Source organism: Capsella rubella, unplaced genomic scaffold (genome assembly GCF_000375325.1).
Source record: "Capsella rubella cultivar Monte Gargano unplaced genomic scaffold, Caprub1_0 scaffold_3, whole genome shotgun sequence".
NCBI classification, from domain to species: domain Eukaryota; kingdom Viridiplantae; phylum Streptophyta; class Magnoliopsida; order Brassicales; family Brassicaceae; genus Capsella; species Capsella rubella.
In genome coordinates, this window is record NW_006238921.1 from 8208798 (window position 1) to 8228223 (window position 19426).

The 19426-nt window shown below is 33.7% G+C and overlaps 5 protein-coding genes across 5 annotated transcripts; 1 reads left to right on the top strand and 4 right to left on the bottom strand.

Moving 5' to 3' along the window:
- Positions 1–3277: 3277 nt before the first annotated feature.
- On the bottom strand, positions 3278–3572 carry LOC111831730. Its single transcript, XM_023786971.1, has one exon. It carries the CDS (start codon positions 3483–3485, stop codon positions 3339–3341), a length of 147 nt encoding a protein of 48 aa, XP_023642739.1. The 5' UTR covers positions 3486–3572; the 3' UTR covers positions 3278–3338.
- A 1923-nt stretch (positions 3573–5495) lies between these two features.
- Positions 5496–7532, bottom strand: LOC17892987 (protein MARD1). The gene is made up of 3 exons (XM_006298286.2): positions 6940–7532; positions 5921–6645; positions 5496–5819 (listed from the first exon to the last, which is right to left on the bottom strand). The coding sequence occupies exons 2-3, from the start codon at positions 6637–6639 to the stop codon at positions 5747–5749; spliced, it is 792 nt and encodes a 263-aa protein (XP_006298348.1). The 5' UTR covers positions 6640–6645; positions 6940–7532; the 3' UTR covers positions 5496–5746.
- Positions 7533–14244: 6712 nt separating this feature from the next.
- On the bottom strand, positions 14245–15131 carry LOC17893442 (uncharacterized N-acetyltransferase YoaA). The gene has a single exon (XM_006299290.2). It carries the CDS (start codon positions 15087–15089, stop codon positions 14487–14489), a length of 603 nt encoding a protein of 200 aa, XP_006299352.2. The 5' UTR covers positions 15090–15131; the 3' UTR covers positions 14245–14486.
- A 100-nt stretch (positions 15132–15231) lies between these two features.
- LOC17891630 (protein CDC73 homolog) lies at positions 15232–16901 on the top strand. Its single transcript, XM_023786726.1, has 3 exons — positions 15232–16359; positions 16467–16549; positions 16657–16901. The coding sequence occupies exons 1-3, from the start codon at positions 15291–15293 to the stop codon at positions 16747–16749; spliced, it is 1245 nt and encodes a 414-aa protein (XP_023642494.1). The 5' UTR covers positions 15232–15290; the 3' UTR covers positions 16750–16901.
- An 814-nt stretch (positions 16902–17715) lies between these two features.
- LOC17893046 (non-specific lipid-transfer protein-like protein At2g13820) lies at positions 17716–18720 on the bottom strand. The gene is made up of 3 exons (XM_006298623.2): positions 18313–18720; positions 18171–18230; positions 17716–18078 (listed from the first exon to the last, which is right to left on the bottom strand). The coding sequence occupies exons 1-3, from the start codon at positions 18632–18634 to the stop codon at positions 17942–17944; spliced, it is 519 nt and encodes a 172-aa protein (XP_006298685.1). The 5' UTR covers positions 18635–18720; the 3' UTR covers positions 17716–17941.
- Positions 18721–19426: the final 706 nt, after the last annotated feature.

Consider the following 19426-nt stretch of genomic DNA (forward strand, 5'->3'; position numbering starts at 1 on the left):
ATAGCACTGCTAGCTCTCGAGGCATAAACTCTGTGGGGAGTTAAAGTTTTTTCTTTTTTTTTTGGGTTGTAATAAACAAAATAAAGATATTAAAAAGAGAAATTGAATGCACAATGTGAGTAGGGTTAGTTAGTTTCAGTTACCCTATTTGCCATGTCTTCTCTCGACAGTTGCTTGACTTAGCTTGTGGCTTGTCTTTCACAGTTTCTTCAACCACAGATTTGTCTATATAAATGCCATGTCATCGTGCATTACACATCACTTATAAGTATCCAACTTTTTTTCTTTTGCTAATAATATGCTTGTTAACAACATTGATACTTATATGTATATAGTAATACTTCTTTAGATTATAAACAAGAACAAAAAATCTACAGTAACATTATGTGTTTGTGTTTCATGTAGCTTCATGTCAAGTGGGCTTCATAAGAGCGGATAAACACATCATACAAGTCTATAAAAATACTATATTTCCCATCAAGAAGCAAACAAACAAGTTGGGCAAGTTTTTTGGCTGAAAAATATAATAAGCATATTTGTGAATATGATGCAATTACAAGAAGAGTTACAAGACATGAGCATGAGGCGTTACTTACGACGTTGTCTTGCAATAATGCTGACAACTTTTCTTTCCATTGACTGCTTCTTCTTTTTTTCTGCTTTTCTGAATCGTATAACGCATTGTTTTTATTATTAAAAATAAAAAAACATATGAACGTTTTATTAAGTGGTCGTATAACAAAGGATTAAGAGTCTTAATTAAGAGTATGTAATCAGGTTCTTCGATTCACATATATTCATAGCTCAGTGATAGTAGAGAAACGAGAGTAACTATGGTTGGACAGTGGAAAGCTCAATGAAGAGGCTTTGTTTTCATATAGTGAATTAAACACGCTCGCTTGAATGTTAGGTTTCGAATTCACCTAGCTAGAGGGAGTGTGGCTCACCAGAAATCATAAATGGTGGACCGTAATGTAATTAACACAACACTAGACTTTGCATCATGCATGCAATCATTTTTTGCCCCATGCTTGGACTTTTTCTCTCTTTTCTTTCTTCATTGCTTTCTTTGTCAATGATGCGCTCTTACATCACTTGAAGGAAAAGTTTGCCACCAATGATTATATGAGGATAAATTTTTACATATCTGTCTGTAGCCATGCTCGTGTGGGTTTGGTTTTGAGTTACTTTCAAGAATCATGTCACTAACTATGTATATATAGTTTCAATGTACATAATCATATCAGTATATCGGTTTATGGGAGTTTTACTTCACACGCATAATAGCTAGCTATTTAAAACATAAGATAAATATCCATATATAGTTTACTCTGGATTATACAATGTCGTGAATTTGACAGTTTAGAATCTATCTTAACATTTTTTAAGTACATTTTGTACTATAATCTATTTTGGGTTATAACCTTTTATTTTATAATATTTACATAATCAAACTCATGACATTTGAATAAATAACAAAATTTAAAAGTAGATTTTGTAATTAAATCACAAGCAAATCGCAAAACTGGAAACAAATATTTATCACATCAAAAAAGTTTCCTAAAATTTATCTCTAATAAATCGAATCTCTTTCCAATATATTTATATAATCTTATTTGTTTAAATTTATATTATTACATAAAGTATATTTATAATAAAAATACAATTTTTTTTCCACACATTTTGCAATTTAAATTTTTTTAAACAGACATATATAACTCAATCAATTAAAAAAAACTATATGTACAATGTTTACATAAGGTAGAAAATTTTAGATAATAGTTCAAAACTATTATAAATATGACGTGGAATCTCACAACTACCAATGAGCATGAACTTTGATTTTTCAGGTATTCAAATTAAAATTTCTATTCAGTTAATCTGGTTCTTTATTTAAGAAAAATAAAACTTATAAAAAGTTTCAAAATATTATAAATTTTTATTTTAAAAAATTTTTAAAATATTATAAATATTAACACTTGTAAAAGCTGCAAATTATAATATTTAAATTAAGTTTTATAGAGTATTAAAAATATTTAAACTCTACAAAAGTATTATTAATATTTTAACTCTAAAAATATTTAAAATATAATGATATTGTACATAAATATGATTGAACGGGTTTGAGTTTACATAAATATGATTATATTTTTCTGACGGGTTGTCTATATTTAAATCTTTTACGGGTTAAATTAAAGTATATTTTTTTATTTACAACAAAATCGTCCCGTGGTATACCACGGGTTGACCACATATATCTATAAATCTACTTATAATACAAATTCATAAAATTATACAAAAATTTAAATGATATAAACACCTATAAAACTAGACTATATAAACCAATTACGGAAATGATCAAACAAATATATTAAATTATGGATCCGTGGTGTACCACGGGCTAAATCCTAGTCTTTTTAGTATAATTGCAACAACAATTTGTGCATGACTACACTGTTTGGATAATTTTAAACAAAATAAGATTACCCTAGGATTTTTTTCTAAGTGTTACACTAATTATGTTTGATATTAAGCTACATAACGTATAAATTTAATACTGGTTATTTATGATGATGACCATAAATGATTTCTATATTAAGCTAGCCAAATGCAAATAACAATTTATTGACCAAAAGGGTTGGATTGCTAATCCAAGCAATCTATAATGGGATTGGTTGTGGTGGCAACATAAATCAACTTGGTTGGATTAGGAGAATCTGCCATAAGATTTTTCTTTTTCCAAAATGGCCCCAATATTTTAAAGAATCTGTTCATAATTACAAGAACATCATTAGTATTCATTTGACTAATTAAACGTTCAAACTTGAAGCATTCAATCAAACCACTCAACGTGAGTCATATAATGATTCTCATCCACTACATTCGATACCATACTATATAGTTGCCTGCCCTTGGCCAAGTTGGTCTTTCTTACATATATTCTCCAAATTTTTAATAATCAATCTCAATAATTGAAGAAAAATAAATAAAGAATTGAAAAGATTGCTAATGATTATAACTTTGGCCGATATAAATGATGATCTAGTAAAGTCATATTAATTACATTAACAAGCAAAAGTCAAAATCAATTAATTATCGAAGTATGTTACATTATAACCACAGACCATCCTTGTAAGTATATATATCCTCCTCTTTTACATGAAAAATGTTGATTATGAAAGTGATGATACCATGAATCACAACCAATTATAAGCTATTAGGGATACAATATCCCACATTGGAAGTTGAGTAGGATCTTGACTAGTTTATAAGATATATGGGCCTTTCCACTCATTGCCAATTGGTTTTAGGTTGGAAGCCCACAATCTAATATGGTATCAGAGCCCGGTCCGCACATACTCAACCCAATCCACAATCGGTCTGGCCCATAGTTGGTTCACCGATTCATGCTCGAATATACCGAGATCTATGGCCAGAAGAGCCATCATCTCGAGGGAGCGTATTAGGGATACAATATCCCACATTGGAACTTGAGTAGGATCCTGACTAGTATATAAGATATATGGGCCTCTTCACTCATTGCCAATTGGTTTTATGTTGGAAGCCCACAATCTAATATAAGCGATATGAATCTTGTGAATGAAACAAGAGTCAGCAATAGTTGCCATGTGTGCATATGAGACCAACGATGTTGTAGTAAAGGGCCATACCTATATGCATGTGGTGCCTAGCTAATATATAATAAACCCAACTAGAGATAATCAAAATATTAAAATAGGAGGATTACCATACAACTGATATATTTCGATTGTTTTGTACTTTTGGGTGTGACTAGCTAGTAAAATTTAACTTGAGACATAAAAACAAAATTGGTATAAGTAGAAAAATTGATTGGTGGATACGAAAACAGAATTCGTTTGTCCAATAGGTTCGTTGGGTTCCGTTCAACCTCTCGACCTTGCAGCAATATGGTAATGCTTTTCCTACCCATCACATGTCTCATTCATGCATGTCCTAAAATGGATAATTATATATTTGTCGCGTATCTTAAAATAAACAGTGGTAAAATAATATATACATTTTGTTTCTTTTTAATAGAACTATTTAAGTTTTATGATTTATTGTATTTAATGTGATGTTTTATGACTAATTATCCCCTCTTACTCTCTCCTCCATGCATGAGTATATGTTCGAGTTAGGTTTGATAATTGTGTATAAATATGATCAAACATCAAGGCTGTTCACTCATTGCATGTGCTTTGATTAAACACAATGACGCTTTGATTGGAGTTTTGACAAAATTAGCGGAGTAGGTAAGTGTTTACTTATTTAACTATATTTGAGATCATCTCAAGTTCTTAACACTTGAAAAAAAGGGGATCTAATTCATTTTCTTTTATTAGCTTTTCTTCCTTTTAATGAAGTACTCTTACGATTTAACTAATGGTTGCATACTCGCATGTTATATATGTAATAACCATTAACCAACAAAAAAAAAACAAAAAAATCACGTGTACATGTTTACATGTGGGTATGTCTTTGTTTGTATATGTCAATGTGCTCAAACCCACGAATTTGTTTATTAGAAATTCTTATAAGGATTATCATTTACGTTAGTGATACAAAAAGAGTGAAATATTGGTCTTTGTAAACTCTAATCCCTAGAGCGCTCTAAGATATTTCATTCCTTTTCTAAGGTCTTGACAATCTTTCATTTCAATATTTTATGAATTACGAAGTAAATCATAGATCACATTCACATATGAACTGGCCAGTCAAAGAATGTTCGATGATCATTTGTAAGATATTACATTATGAATGTATATAGTTTATAGTTTCTACCAAATAGATTGTTCACAAAGGTAATGAAAAAAATGTATATCAGCAATACCTAACCCCACCACGTGTATCAGTCAATCAAGCCGCCACTCGTAGGACCATATGCTGACTCCAAAGTTGGATTTTGCTTCAAAGTTGCATACTTGTGGGAGCATATCAACTAGTAACTCTTCCTAAACTTATACACAAAGTAACAAATATGTCTGTGTGTAGATAATACTTCATCTGTTTTACAAAGGATGTCATTTGACACTCTTCACACAAATTACGAAAAAGATTATATCTCTTTTTCAACCCCTAAACTATTTATGTAATTACAGTTAATTCATTTATAATTACTATTAACAGTTCGCTTTAGACTCGTCTACGAATATTACAAGGCAATGCTTTTATGTAAGAGTAAGACAATAAGAGACACATGCAAAAAAAAAAAAAAAACAGTACAAACAAATTGAATGAAGACGATAACAATGATAACTGAAATGGGCTCGGGCTTGTAGTTTAATCAATAGAGGACCAAACATAATTGGTCCATGATCCAGAATAGTAATAATCTGATGATCCTTAACGAGCTTGGACTATAATTTTTTTCCTTTTTTTGTTGTTGTCAAGTAAGTTAAACTTTACTTTTATTTTTGGGATAAAATCATAAAATTAACCAACTCTTGAAAGTGCTTTATTTATTATGTTCATGATTAGAGTAATGGGTAATCTCTAATTTTATTAAAGTAAATCATTAAAGTAAAAGATGTATATGATTATGCAAGTAAACACATAATACACATAAATACAAATACCATACTCTCTTCTCCGAACCCAAAATAAAAAAAAAGCAACTAAACAAAATTCATCATATCATATCTAAACATTTTATTAATTATAGTCATCATTATCATAACTTTTTTTTTAAAATTAATTATTATATATCTCTCTCAAATAAAAACATTCATTTAATATCATTTTCTTCTGTCATCATCTCCAATTCCCTGCACTCACTGCTACAGAAAGCTCTATCTCCCCTGCAAAATTAATAAATCAAATCACTAACTTAGTTTACTTCTCTCAATCAACTAATTAAAAAAAAAAATGTTACAAAAACTTTAAAAGGACAAAACCAAACCTGTACATGAAAATGTCATCACGAGGTCCAAGACTCTTCTTACAGTTACAGCAACTACTGAGAAAGCTGTCGGGTGGGAAACTATCCGAATCCGATTCGTTTACCGGGTCGGAGCTTCGGAAGAACACCACGCCCGGTTGGCTCTCCACGATACAGTTATCGAATATATGAATTGTTCTGGGGTTTGGCCCGTGACACGTCACGCATGTGTAATCCTCCGATAGCTCCATATCGCTGGCCGAGAAGTAGCCGGAGATTATCCGGGGTGACCCGAGACCCGACCCGGGAGTTGGTATCTTCGTCGTCGTCGTCTCCGGCTGAGAGTTCCTCGTTTTGATCCCGAAATCGGACGATGAGCGTGGAGAATCCGGGACCCGGATCCGAAGTTGTGACCCGAATAGGATTGTACCGGATCCGGGTTCAAGGTTTTCGTCTTGGATGAGAGAGTCGACGATGGCGAGTCCGATTCTTCTGGGCTCGGGTTTGAGACGGGTTTCGGGTTCTTGGGTTTTCGGGTTATCGGATCCGAATGGGTTTTTCAAAACGGAGAAAGGTTTGGTGTCGAGGATCGAAGTCGGGCTAGCGACGGCGTCGTTCTCAGTGAAGCTTTTGAAGCTACTGAAAGCTGTGAAGAGCCTTGGAAACGGCGTCGGTTTGCTCTGTTTCTGGTTCGTATCCGCCATTAAAGCTTGCTTGCTTCTTGATCTCTTCTTTAGCATAATTCACTGCTCAATTACAATAAAAATCAGAACTTTATAACATATCAATTACACAAACCATAACTTCATAACTCAACTACACACAAACAAAAATCATAACTTCACGCAAAGATCAAACTTTAGAACTCCATAACAGAGTAAAAATCAAAACTTTATAACCCAATTACACCAAATATTCATACTTAACAACTCAATTACGCAAAAACCATAACTTTATAACTCAATTATGCAAATAAAAACCAAAACTTTAAAACACAACTAGGCAAAAATATCATAAACTCTGAACTCAATTGAACTAACCTCAAAGATCAGAAGAGAAGTTTCAAGATTGTGTAAGCTTTCTTCAGAGAAAAATGAAGCTTAATGCAACTCTGTTGCCTCCATGATTTTGAGAAATGAAAGTGTCACACAAAGAGAGAAAAAGTAGAGAAAAAAAGGAGAAACCAAATCAGAACAAAGTAACTGAAAAGAAAGAGAGATTTTTGTATATATATAATTTATCTTGTTTTATAACTCCCGAGTTTATCGCACTTTCTCAAGTGTGTAAGTAACAACATGAAACGTTACAATAGAGAGAGATTGGAGAAAGAAGAAGGAAGAAGAAAACAAAAGCAAAAGAATTGATCCGTTTTGTTTTGTTTTTTTTTTGCTTTTTCTAATATATTTTTAAGTTTGTGGGTGTGTGTGATTGTTAGTAGTGGGTTATAGTTTCGATGAACTGAGAAAAGAAGAAAATAATAAAACAGAAGTTTGTGATTGTTAGTAGTGTGTGATCCTCAAAATTCGCCATGAAGTTTCATAGAGCAGAGAAATTAAAACAGAGCAGCAGCAGTGAGGAGCACTAAAGAGACACACTCACCCACTTTCTTACTTACTTACTTACAAGCTCCTGTATCATCAACTACTAACATACATACATATATATATATACACACAGTTTGTATTCATTTGTATATAGAGAAAGAGAGAGAGAGAGAGAGAGATAGTTTTTGAAGAATCAGTGGGTGAAGAAGAAAACCACTTGAAGCTTTTTTTTTTTAACTTGAGCAGTGGAAACTACCTAAATTCGATTATTATTATTTTGTATTTGTCTTTTTATTCTTTACTTATTATTGTGTTTTGCTTTTGGGTTATGCCAAGGAACCACTCACGTCGTTTTCTACTGACCCTTTCGTCTTTTTATTATTTTTTTCTTTTGGATTTTTCTTTTAGTTTTCTTTCTATATATTCTTTTCTGTTTATTGTTGTATATATATAAAAAAAACTTTACAAATTTAATGAAAAAAAGAAGTTGGAAATAGAACAAAACTATTAAAGTTGTCCCAAAAAGAAAGAAAAAAAAGAAGAAGTTGAAACTTGAAAGAACTCGTGTGTGTTGCATATCGTACGGGTCACGACTAATCTTGCTAACAATGGAGTATAACACAAAACGTTTAAGTGGGATAATAATAATATAAAATATATGAATTTTTTTTCATAATTTTATAAGTGATATAATTAATCTTTCGTATATCGATTAGGAATGTAGTACTTGAAACGTTTGCAAAGTTGTTTACGTCTTGCATGTCATTTAATATAATAGAGAGGCTAAATGTATTTCTAAGTTCTCACGTAATTGTCTATCACTGTTAGGTAACGACACAACATAATTATATAGAAGGCTTTCGAGATGATTAATGTTATCGTATTTTCTTATTAGTTATGACTATCTAAAAACTATTTGTTAATTTAACAAAATAATGTTATGAAGACGATAAATCAGATTTTTTTGAATAACATTATATGATCTTTTCATAATTTTGTTCAGGAGTTCACTCAATTGTGCTAAAACGCTTTCAACGCAGAAGTTTGCAAAGTTGTTTACGTCTCGCATGACATTTATAATATATAGAAGAAAATGTACTTTTCGCTTATATGACGATTAGGTAATTGTCTATCACACTGATGTGATATAGGTAACATCTCTATATGATAAACGATGAGAAGAGAAAATGCTAAGTTGTAATTAAGTTTCTTATTCTAAAACTAGAGATGAGATTTGTTCAGGTTAAATCATTCTTATACATCTCCCAAATTTTCATAAAATGATTTTACAATTACATATCACTTTTTTCTTCTTAATATTTACTCTTTATTGTTATAATTTTCAAATCTTGATTTTTTACTTTAAAACAACATACTCCCTCCGTTTCAAAAAGATTGATGTTTTGGTTTTTTCACACATATTAGAATAAATATAAATATTTGTTTATAATTTCATTTATAATTATTTTTTGGAATAAACAAAAATATAAACCACATGATAATTACCATGTGTTGAAAAACCTAAAATAAAAATCTACTTTTAGTTTCTTAATCTACAACATCAATTTTTCAGAAACAACAAAAAAATCTTAAAACATCGTACTATGTGAAACAGAGAAAGTATAGTTTATTATCGTACTATGTGTTTCATTATTTTTCATTGATAACAGTAGTTAAGAGTTTCATAATCTAAGTAGATTTTACAAAGTCTTAGCAAACCAAAAAATAAATGAAAAAATGTTACAAGAAAGAGGAGTAATAAGTAGTTTTCTCGACGGGGGACAAATCGAGATGATGATTACGAGAACTTTTGGCTGATCTTTTATATAGATACAATAATTCATGATCATTACATATGACAAAATTTCTTGGGTAATGATTTTATGGTACGTTGTGTGGTGATGATGATGATGAATATATATTGTAAGCATGGGGGTGTGGGAGTGGAGTGGACTTGGTCGCTCAGAATCGAAATGGAATGAGATACGATCATACGTACGAATATATTTCACAATCTTAACTGAATATCTCTTTTGCTTTCATAGCTGGCTAGTCTCTCTTTGGGTGGACACTACACACACTTGCTATATATGTATAACCCGAAATCAAAAAGATTAACGTTACTTTAAAACCAGACTAGTGGAATTGGTATAATAAATTCGTATAACCTATTGTTTTATAATTATATTACAAGTGAAGTAAGACATCATCTTTGTTAGTCTATAGCCATTTATTTATTATTTGATAACTCCCTCACCTCTCTGATTCATACCTCAAATTGTGTTACTAATCAAAGTTGCTAGAGAAGCAGTTCAAGTGAGTAGTGATTCCATCGACTTTTTCGAAACTGTGTAAAGATATATATTACTAAACTTTCATAAATTCAATTTAAAAATATAGAATTTTCCACATTTGCCTAAAAGTTCCCATTATCTTATACGGATTTGATTACTGTTTACTAACTTCTTTGTGTGTGTTGTGACTGTTTTCCATTATACAAAAGATAAATCAATAAACTATTCGGAGTTGATGGACAAGAAAAGGGTTTAAGCAGTGTTCTTTTTGCAAAACATGATAATCATAAAATGTGACTATAGTAATAAAAATAATAATAGTGTGAAGAAGAAAGAGACTCCTCTACTCACAGTGGAGAACTGATGAAGCATCATGAGTCGTGTCATGGGCTCGTGAACACAAACAATCCATCATCATATCATCGTGACCGTCCATGAGATCAAGAATCTAATCTCTCTGTTGCTGTCAGAAGCCAAATGAGCCCACTTTTTTTCAAGAATTATAAAAGTTGGGTCCCCGTAACCTCTCTGATGGCACTAAGACTTGGCTCCACACACGTCGAGTGAGTTAAAAGGGACCATTATAAGCTCTCACATCAGCAGCATTCACTGCTTCATGTCGCATCATCTATCTTTTTACGCAGAAAGTAAAAAATAATAGTAATAATAAGAGAGGTAATAATGGTTATGGTAGAGGCGTGAGTGACCACATCCACCAAAACTCGATCATGAATAAAAACAATTTGCAAAATTAAGGTTTTGGACTTACTCTTTGATTTAGAGGTTATAGAGGTTAGAGCAAGTGCATTAGTTACACAATTAAATTAAAGTTGTGATGTGTTTGTGCGTTTCCATCAGCATTTCTGTATCGCTGTTCTAATTAAGGTCTCTGAAATGACAAGCACAAATCAGGAAACTTGACTAATTATGTCGTTTTACCACCGATCTTAACTATATATATATACTCACAAAAAATCTTAGGAAAAGATAAAACACTTTCCAACCAATCTATAATGACATTGTATACCATTTCCAAATTAAGTCTTGAATACTACAATACACCGATGATATAAAAATTTGACGTCGTTTTACAATATTTTTGTTGGTTGCCTAAACTAGAAATAAATGGATGGTTAAGATTTAACAAAAATGGTATCGTTAGTTTGTCATTATGTAGTAACTAAATCCATCAATAAACTATATCACAAGTCGATTATAACTTAATTACTACAAAATCTTGTGTTAATTATAACTACTATAGCCAACGCATATGTTCGATTTATGCAAAGTTTAAGAATGGTATTATAACCAAAGTTTTATTTATGTACAGTACACGTATATACAAGTTGAATATGATCAGTTGCCACATTTAAGATTTGATAGGACAAGAAATGTAAAAACATATATCAATTTGATTTTGACGACACTATTACATGACTTCTGTTCAAGACGCATGCGTGCGTGCTCCTTGATACTACTTCTCAAAGACTTTCACATACTTTTCTTTTCTCGAATTTCTTACTGAAAATTTAAATACATGGACAATTAAATATATGGACCAACTCTGACGTTCCAAATATTACAGTTTATAATGCGTCCGACATGTATAATGCCGAATATTTGCTATTCTGTAAATAGACGCCATGCCAATGACGTATATTTGTATACTTAATTAGAACTGTCACAATAAATTTCGTGGTCAGCTACACTATTAAAATTATTATTGCCTTTGGACAAAACCTCCGAGAAGATATTTACTATTATTATAATGTTTCATCAATGTTTTCACGGATGTAACCAAACCAAGAAAACATGGAAAGATAAAAAGAGTCACCATAGACACACGACACGACTTATATAAACTTATGACATTATGATAAGAACATGCCTGCATGGAGACAAAAAGGCAACCATCATTTGTTGCCGTAAGTCCCGTAAATAATTAGGTCAAACCTTTGGATTATTTTTTATTATAGTTACTTCCTCATCATCTAACCGTTAAGTATCGCATAAACATTAATCATCTTTTAACGAAACTATAGAGAAACATATCTATGATCACTACTTTTGCTACAACCATGCATACTTCTTAAGCAACCCTCTTTTCGAAACCTAGTTTTATCCAACACCCCCTGAGACTCTTCTACAAGGTTCCTATGTGGAAACTAGCTTACTGTCTTTTATTGGTTTCTTTTCATTGCATACACTGTTTGAAAGTTTGTTCTTATATCTTAAACTTCAAGAGCTTATCTTGCATTAATAAGGTCTCTCTCATGTGTCGATAGATTGTTGCTTCTCCCTTAATTACAAGTCTTTCAATACTATAGGATGTTCAATCTCCTTTCCCTATGATGGTTCTCAAAAGAGGAAATGGGAATTTGATAGAGCTTCAATTATATGATGCATGTTCCATCGCTCCTTCCCTATGATGTGTTTCAGATTTAAAACTCAAATCCAAATTGTAGTAATTAACACTTTTCTTTGAGCCATTAAGATTGCCTTTTTTTTGGTTTTTTTTTTTAATTATTATTGTTATCTTCAATAGAACGTTGGATTTGTAAATCCTACAAACCAGAATAGGGAAAGTGGGAGCTGGTTTTTTATTTAACACAAGGAAGACCACATTATTGACTCAACTGATACAACAACTCATCCAACACACAATATAACCAAACAATGATTTAACCAAACAATATAATTAATTCAAATTAAATACTTTCGGTTTGGGGACATCGGTTTGTCCTCCTAACCGGTTCAGCAGCTCCATCACCCTATATATAGTACTTTCCAATGATCAATTTCCTGTTCCTAACATAAATTCACGATATGGATGCATCAGATACCATAGAGACTATATACTATAGGATGGATGTAATATTTTCATAAAGATGGATGTAATATTTTCATAAATTGATGAGATGTTTTGAAATTCTTACCGCTGTCACACTGACTGAGAACATTAGTCCCAATGCCACAAACCGATGGCAAACGAAGAGCTCGTGTTTGGTTAACAAATCTGATATCGAGAATAGAGCCTCCACTGTCGACGAACTCACAAAGACAGTCAAGAGAAGTATGTGCTACGACAGCCACCGAAGAACAACAATCCAAATAAGCAAGAGAGGTAGGATTAGTCAGATAGCTGAAACACGGCCTCAGTGATTCCGTCAAAGAGTTTGTGCAGTTCGACTGAGGAGGGACACTTGGAGGAGAGTTCACAACGTTGTCACACTGATCAAGAACATTACTCCCAACGCCACAAATAGATGGCAGACGAAGAGCTTGTGTTTGGTTAACAAATCTGATATCAAGATTAGAGCCTCCACTGTTGAGGAATTGACAAAAACAGTCAACAGAAGTATATGCTATGTTAGTCACTGAAGAACAACAATCCAAATAAGCAGGAGAGGAAAGACTTGTCAGGAAGCTGAAACACGGGCTAAGTCCGGTCAACACGTTTGTGCAGTTCGTCTGAGCAGAGACCTTTGTAGAAGGAGACATCATAGCCATGAAAACTGTAAGCAACACTAAAACCATTCCCATCTTCATGTTTCCTTGAGATATCTGCTTGGAGATGAATCCTTTTGAGTTTTGTTTTGATTAGTTTAGATACGTTTTTTTTTTCCAGAGACTTGCTGATTGGTACTATATATACGTTTGTTCTTACTTTTGTTTGACTTAGTCAACATGTAGCCATGCATTACATACATTAGTTCATATTACTATATGTAATTTATGTCATTTTTGTTTGATTTGACTGCACGTTGTAGTTATGCTAATTACTGATACAATATATTTGGAATATTTCCAAAAATCTTTAATATTATCTTTCAGTTATAAATTAATACAGCATGTTTTGCAATTTAATTTTGTTAAGTTATTTTTGGTTGACTTAACCAATAATAGCCAACATGTAGCCATATTATATACCGTATATATAGTTCGTATTACTATAATTTTTTTTCTCATTCTTGTTTGATTTCGCAGGTAGACTCATATATAATTAACACGTCTTTACACGTTCTATATAGTACGTATTTGTTTTTGCAGCCTTCTAAACGATGTATTAAACTATAAGGAGTTTAATAGAATTTGCATGAATTGAATTGAAGATATAAATTATAAACTCTTGTGTATTGTAAACGATACGATCTTCAAAATATTCTCTTTGATTCTAGCGATTATTTTTTGCATCATTTTGTTAGAATAAAATATAATTTTAATAGAATAGCATCACTTTATTAGAATCAATTCTTCTAATTTCTCTCTAGCTAGGCAGATTTTGTTGGGTCTCGGTCTCTCGGAACCTTCCTTCTCGTTCCCATCTATGCAGCTAGTGAGACCAATGCCAATAAAAAATATGTTCTCTTTCTTATATGGGATTATATTCACTACTATCATAAAAATTAGGGAGTTGTTATTGCCTTTGGACAAAACATATCCGGTAACTTTCTTTTCCAGTTAAGATTACAATCATTATAGAGTTTAATTCATCTTTTCACGGATGTAACCAAACCAAGAAAAACATTTAAGAAAGATAAAAAGAGTCACCACACGACAAGAGTTATTAACTTATGAGTATGAAATGACACATAAACATGATAAGAACACATGCATGAAGACAAAAGGTAACCATCATGGCATCATTCGTTGCCGTAAACATCTTTTTTCTGTAGTAAACCAAATGTTCAACATTATTTACTTAGTTAGTTTCCCCCATTATTTCACCGTTAATCATCACATAAACAATCATAATCCTTTGACAAAACCATACAGAAACATGTCTTTGATCACCCCTTTGCTAAGACCATACTTCTCAAGCAAACCCTCTTTTCGAAACCCAACTTTCTCCGACACCCTCTGAGACGCTTTGTTCTCCACCTCCACCACCGCTTGAATCCTCACCACCTCCGGGAAATCCTCGAAAGCTTGTTCAACAGCCATCCTCACCGCTGCCGTGGCTATCCCCCGCCCCCAAAACTCTTTACCCACAGCGTAGGCGAGGTCAGCCCGGCAACGACCATCGCCGGAATCTGGCTTGACGGATACGTAACCTATCGAACGACCGTCTTGGAGGAGAGAGATGGAACGGCGCCATGGGTGTGGTATGGCCTTGTTAAGGATGTGTTGTTCGGCTTCTTCTAAGGTCTTAACAGAGTCCCAACGGAGGTAACGTGTGACGTCATCTTCACTTGCCCATTTAAAGACGTCTTCAGCATCAGATGCTTTGAACGGCCGGAGAAAGATTCTTGGTGGTTCCATTGGACCATTGGTGGTGGTTATGTTAAAACTAGAAACATCGTTTACACGTAACATGGAAGAGATTATTTTATTAAGACTTGGAAAGCCCATTATTGTTTTGGGCCTTTTCTCGTTAGATCCATATATTTCGGGACTTAGGTAAATTACCAATTTACCCATTGCGGTTTGTTTAATGTTTATTGTTGTTCTCCTGCTCTTTCTTCTTCATTCAATCTGTGAGCTTTGTTTGTAGTGTGTGTGGCATATCATAAACCCTAAATATCAATATTCGAAAGACGAATCTTTGAAACTATGGATCCGTTATCAGTGCTGAAGGACTTCACAGTACGAGGAGACGTTGATAAAATCGAGCGAGTCGGAGCCAATTACAGATTCGGATCGGAATATTCGTTCCCATGCGCGACGGAGACGGCGTACAGATCAAAAGGTGGGACTCTCTACACGCTAGAAGCACTGGTTCACTATGCGAAGAATCAGCATCTGAAACACGGAGAGTATATGCAATCAACCGTTAAAAGCTCCGTCCCGGCGGTGACTTTACCAGATCGGAAACCTCTCCTCGATTACCTCACCGGGAGAGTAGCTTCTTCTGATTCGATTGATTATCTATTGCTCCAGCAGCAAAACGCACAGAGTCAGAAGCAGAACGAAGAGTATCGACCAGATCAAGACAATTCAGCTTTTGTTTCTAGGGAGAGCGCGATTGAGGATATGGAGGTTGAAGATTTCGGTAAATCCGGCGAGGATGTTGATTACATTATGCTGATTCGATCCAATGAACGGCCGTTGAAGAGCAGAGACGCGATTCTTCAGTGTAAGAATAGGGATTTTTATAGTGTGTTGGTGAATTCGACTAAGAGGGAAGAAGAGAGACAGAGGATTGAGTCTCATCAAAGGAAAGATGGATTAGTTGCTAAGAGTAGGTTAATGGGTGCTGAAGAGAGAGGTATTGTAGGGTTTAGTGGCGGTGGAGATGATAATGGCTATGATGCTAATCCTAAATCTAAGCTTCATTTTAAAGCTGGGAAGATTGGAGAAGGTGTCCCGATAATTCTTGTGCCAAGTGCGTCTCAGACTTTGATTACCATATATAATGTTAAAGAGTTTCTTGAAGATGGAGTTTTTATAGAGAGTGATGTTAAGGCTAAGGAGATGAAGGGGTTAAAGCCTGATTGTATTACGGTTCAGAAGAAGTTTAGTCGAGATAGAGAGAGAGTTGTGACTGCTTATGAAGTTAGGGATAAGCCATCTGCCTTGAAGCCTGATGATTGGGATCGTGTTGTTGCGGTTTTCGTATTGGGAAAAGATTGGCAGTTCAAGGGTTGGCCTTTCAAGGATCACGTTGAGATATTCAATAAGAGTAAGCTATATGATTCTATGAGCATTATACGCTGAGATTCAAATCTGATACTAAGCTTTTGTCTTGTGTGGTTTTAGCTGACAATTTTGTTTTTCTACTGTTTCCAGTCATTGGGTTCTTCATGCGGTTTGCAGATGACAGTATCGAATCAGCCAAGACAGTGAAGCAGTGGAATGTAAAGATTATCTCGGTGAGAAATTTAATTCCTTTAATTAATATGCTGTTATGATAAAATTATCATCCAGATATGATTTACTGAATCTAGGAATTTCTTGTGTGTGTTTCTGAATCAATCAGATTAGCAAGAATAAGAGGCATCATGACCGGACTGCTGCATTAGAAGTCTGGGAAAAACTCGAGGAGTTTGTGCGATCTCGGTCACATTCTTAATATTTATTCCGTTGTAGAATATTATTTTCTGTATCATTTTCATCATTTTTCTTCTGATAGTCTTAATACTTTCTGTAACATTATAACATAGTGATAAAAAATTTATGCAATGTGGTTCTTTTCTATGAATGGTAAATTGAAATTGTTCATTAGCTTCCGAAGATCAATATATCAAGATATACAATATCTTATTGCTAAGATTTGTATTTTCTCCCTTCTTTCAAAAACATTATATGTATATTCTCCAACACTTGGAGAAGGGCAGACAGCCTGCAAAGCACTGGGTAATATCCGAAGAACAGACGTCCTCACAGTCATCTTTTTCTATCTTGTTTTTGTTACAGGTTGAAGTCCTACAGATGATATTTCAGAAGACTAGCTTTTCTTGATTGAGCTCTAATTATGGTGAGTAAGTTTCTGACATCCATTTAGCTTGACCTGTGAAGATTGTCTTACCTTAACTATCCACCATGGTTCTTGCCAATTGAAGTTTCAGGTATGAAACAAATGTACTGCATTATCTAACATGTTTTGCTCTTGTTCATAACAAAAGAGGAAATATCGATCAAATTCTCTTTTGCACCTTTTATGCTATGCAGCGTTTAATTTAACTTATTAGGCTTCTTGCTTTTCGTATGTAAATAATATGTTCGCGCAGATCCGATATGGATATTGACTGTCTTCTGTTGGTTTGTTCCCATTGCATACATCGACTGAAGGTTGGTTCTTCTCATATCTAACTTTAAAAGTTTATCTCTCATTAGGTTTCATGTTCCAATTAACACTAGATCGTTGTTTGCCGGCTAAAGTTTGTCATATTCTGTAGGGTGTTTTATTTCATGCCAAGTTGACAACAATTCCTTAAGATATCTTTTTCTATCTACCATCTCTGGTTCTTGAGTTTTGAATCCAAAATAGTTAGATTGCTGCCATCTAAACTGATATTTGTTGCGAGAGCTACTGATCTGTTCTGAAAAGTTATGTTTATTGTAAAGGGTAAATAGATCCAACATGCTCACCGTTGGTACAACAAAGCAATATCAGCGGGAGCATAGGGATTCACAGAGCATAAAATATATCACACAAAATCACGACGAAATGTGAATAAATAGGGACAAATAAAGAATACAATCTGAGGGGCACAAAAGCTTCATCAGTTTCAGTAGAAACGTGGATGGGAAAAATCAATAACTCAGAAGATTGCAATGTAGGAAGCCAAGGAAAGGAAGGCAAGAAGAGGAAATGAGAACTTGATAGAGCTTCCATCAGACGATGGTCCGTCTCCTTCTCCTTCTCCTACTGGTACGGTTTTCGAACCATTTCCTGGTCCTAACAAAAATTCGCGATATGGATGCGTTAGATAACAAAAAGACTATACTGAGACTGGTGTTTCTTCCTTACATCTGTTTTAAGTCAGTTACCTGAAGAGTTTGGTGATTCTGCAGGAGAGTCAGAAGTAGAACCACTACCACCACCACCACCTGCAAAACCATAATTCAGCGTAAGATTTACAAGATTTGGGATTGGAACAATCTTCAGAAACTGATGTTTTGAAATTCTTACCGGTATTACAGCGACTGACTGGAGGAGTCTGAACATTACAAGCCTTTGGCAGACCAAGAGCTTGTGTTTGGTTAACATTGAAACCAAGCTGAGAGCCACCACCGTTAAGGACTTGACACAAACAGTCAGGAGAAGACTGGACTACGCTACCCAACTGACGACAGCATTGCTGAGTTGGAGAGGTAGAGTTTCCGGTTATGTAGTTGAGACATGGCGACAAGCTGATCAACACGTTTGTGCAGCCCGTCTGAGCAGAGACCCTTGTCGAGGACATCACAGCCATAAAAACTGTAAGAAACACTAAACCCATACCCATTTTCATGTTTTCTTGAGATGTTGTGTATGGAGAAGAAGAATCCTTTGAGTTTGTTTTTGTTTTGGGTTTTGTTGTGTTTGTTTGTTTGATTAGATATTGTGGAGCCTTTGGGTATAAATAAAGGAATCGAGGAAGTAAAGGTGGCTTAATCTGGATGGCCAACTCTTTCCTACTTTTCTAACAGTTTTTGTTTTGATCTGTTCAGACTCAGGGACAAAAATGAGTGTTGTGTTGTGAACAGAACTGATCCGTTTGTAATTTAGGGGTCGGTGGTCTTTGTGACGGTCTAGCTTAGGCTTTGGTTGTTGAACTACTTACTCTGATTAAAGGTTTATGGAGTTTAGCTAATTACTATACAATAATACAGAATTGTTTTGTATTATTTTCTTTGTATTTGACTTGACTAATCCCTAATAACAACTGGTGTCGAAAATTTCTCAGCAAAGACATCATCTTTTACAAGTCTTTTGACGTTCTAGATTAACATATGTTTGATTTTTGTTATCATTGGTGAGTTATTTTAGTCATAGTTGCCGTATTTTCAAAGTTTAGGAAAGTTTGAATTATCTTACAGTAAAGAAGAAGATAACACCTATAAGACAAACTGAAAGGAAACTAAGAAAATCAATAGCCATGAATGATTTTGCTTTTTTAGTCAATGGTATATGGCAAATGGTAATACAAACTGATTATGCTATATATCTATAAAATATAACATGTTACAAAATGTGATTTAAGTTAGTAACTCTTATCACGTTTTATCATCAATCTAAAGAACCAATCATCTCTCCATCATTG

Coding starts and splice junctions, on each gene's coding strand:
- LOC17893046 (XM_006298623.2), bottom strand. CDS start 18,634: ATGAAAATGGGTATGGGTTTAGTGTTTCTTACAGTTTTTATGGCTGTG. Junction 18,231..18,312: donor AGTCAGTCGCTGTAATACCG/GTAAGAATTTCA, acceptor ATGGTTTTGCAG/GTGGTGGTGGTGGTAGTGGT. Junction 18,079..18,170: donor AGAATCACCAAACTCTTCAG/GTAACTGACTTA, acceptor AATTTTTGTTAG/GACCAGGAAATGGTTCGAAA.
- LOC111831730 (XM_023786971.1), bottom strand. CDS start 3,485: ATGTGGGATATTGTATCCCTAATACGCTCCCTCGAGATGATGGCTCTT.
- LOC17891630 (XM_023786726.1), top strand. CDS start 15,291: ATGGATCCGTTATCAGTGCTGAAGGACTTCACAGTACGAGGAGACGTT. Junction 16,360..16,466: donor CGTTGAGATATTCAATAAGA/GTAAGCTATATG, acceptor TACTGTTTCCAG/TCATTGGGTTCTTCATGCGG. Junction 16,550..16,656: donor GGAATGTAAAGATTATCTCG/GTGAGAAATTTA, acceptor TGAATCAATCAG/ATTAGCAAGAATAAGAGGCA.
- LOC17892987 (XM_006298286.2), bottom strand. CDS start 6,639: ATGCTAAAGAAGAGATCAAGAAGCAAGCAAGCTTTAATGGCGGATACG. Junction 5,820..5,920: donor GATGACATTTTCATGTACAG/GTTTGGTTTTGT, acceptor TTAATTTTGCAG/GGGAGATAGAGCTTTCTGTA.
- LOC17893442 (XM_006299290.2), bottom strand. CDS start 15,089: ATGGGCTTTCCAAGTCTTAATAAAATAATCTCTTCCATGTTACGTGTA.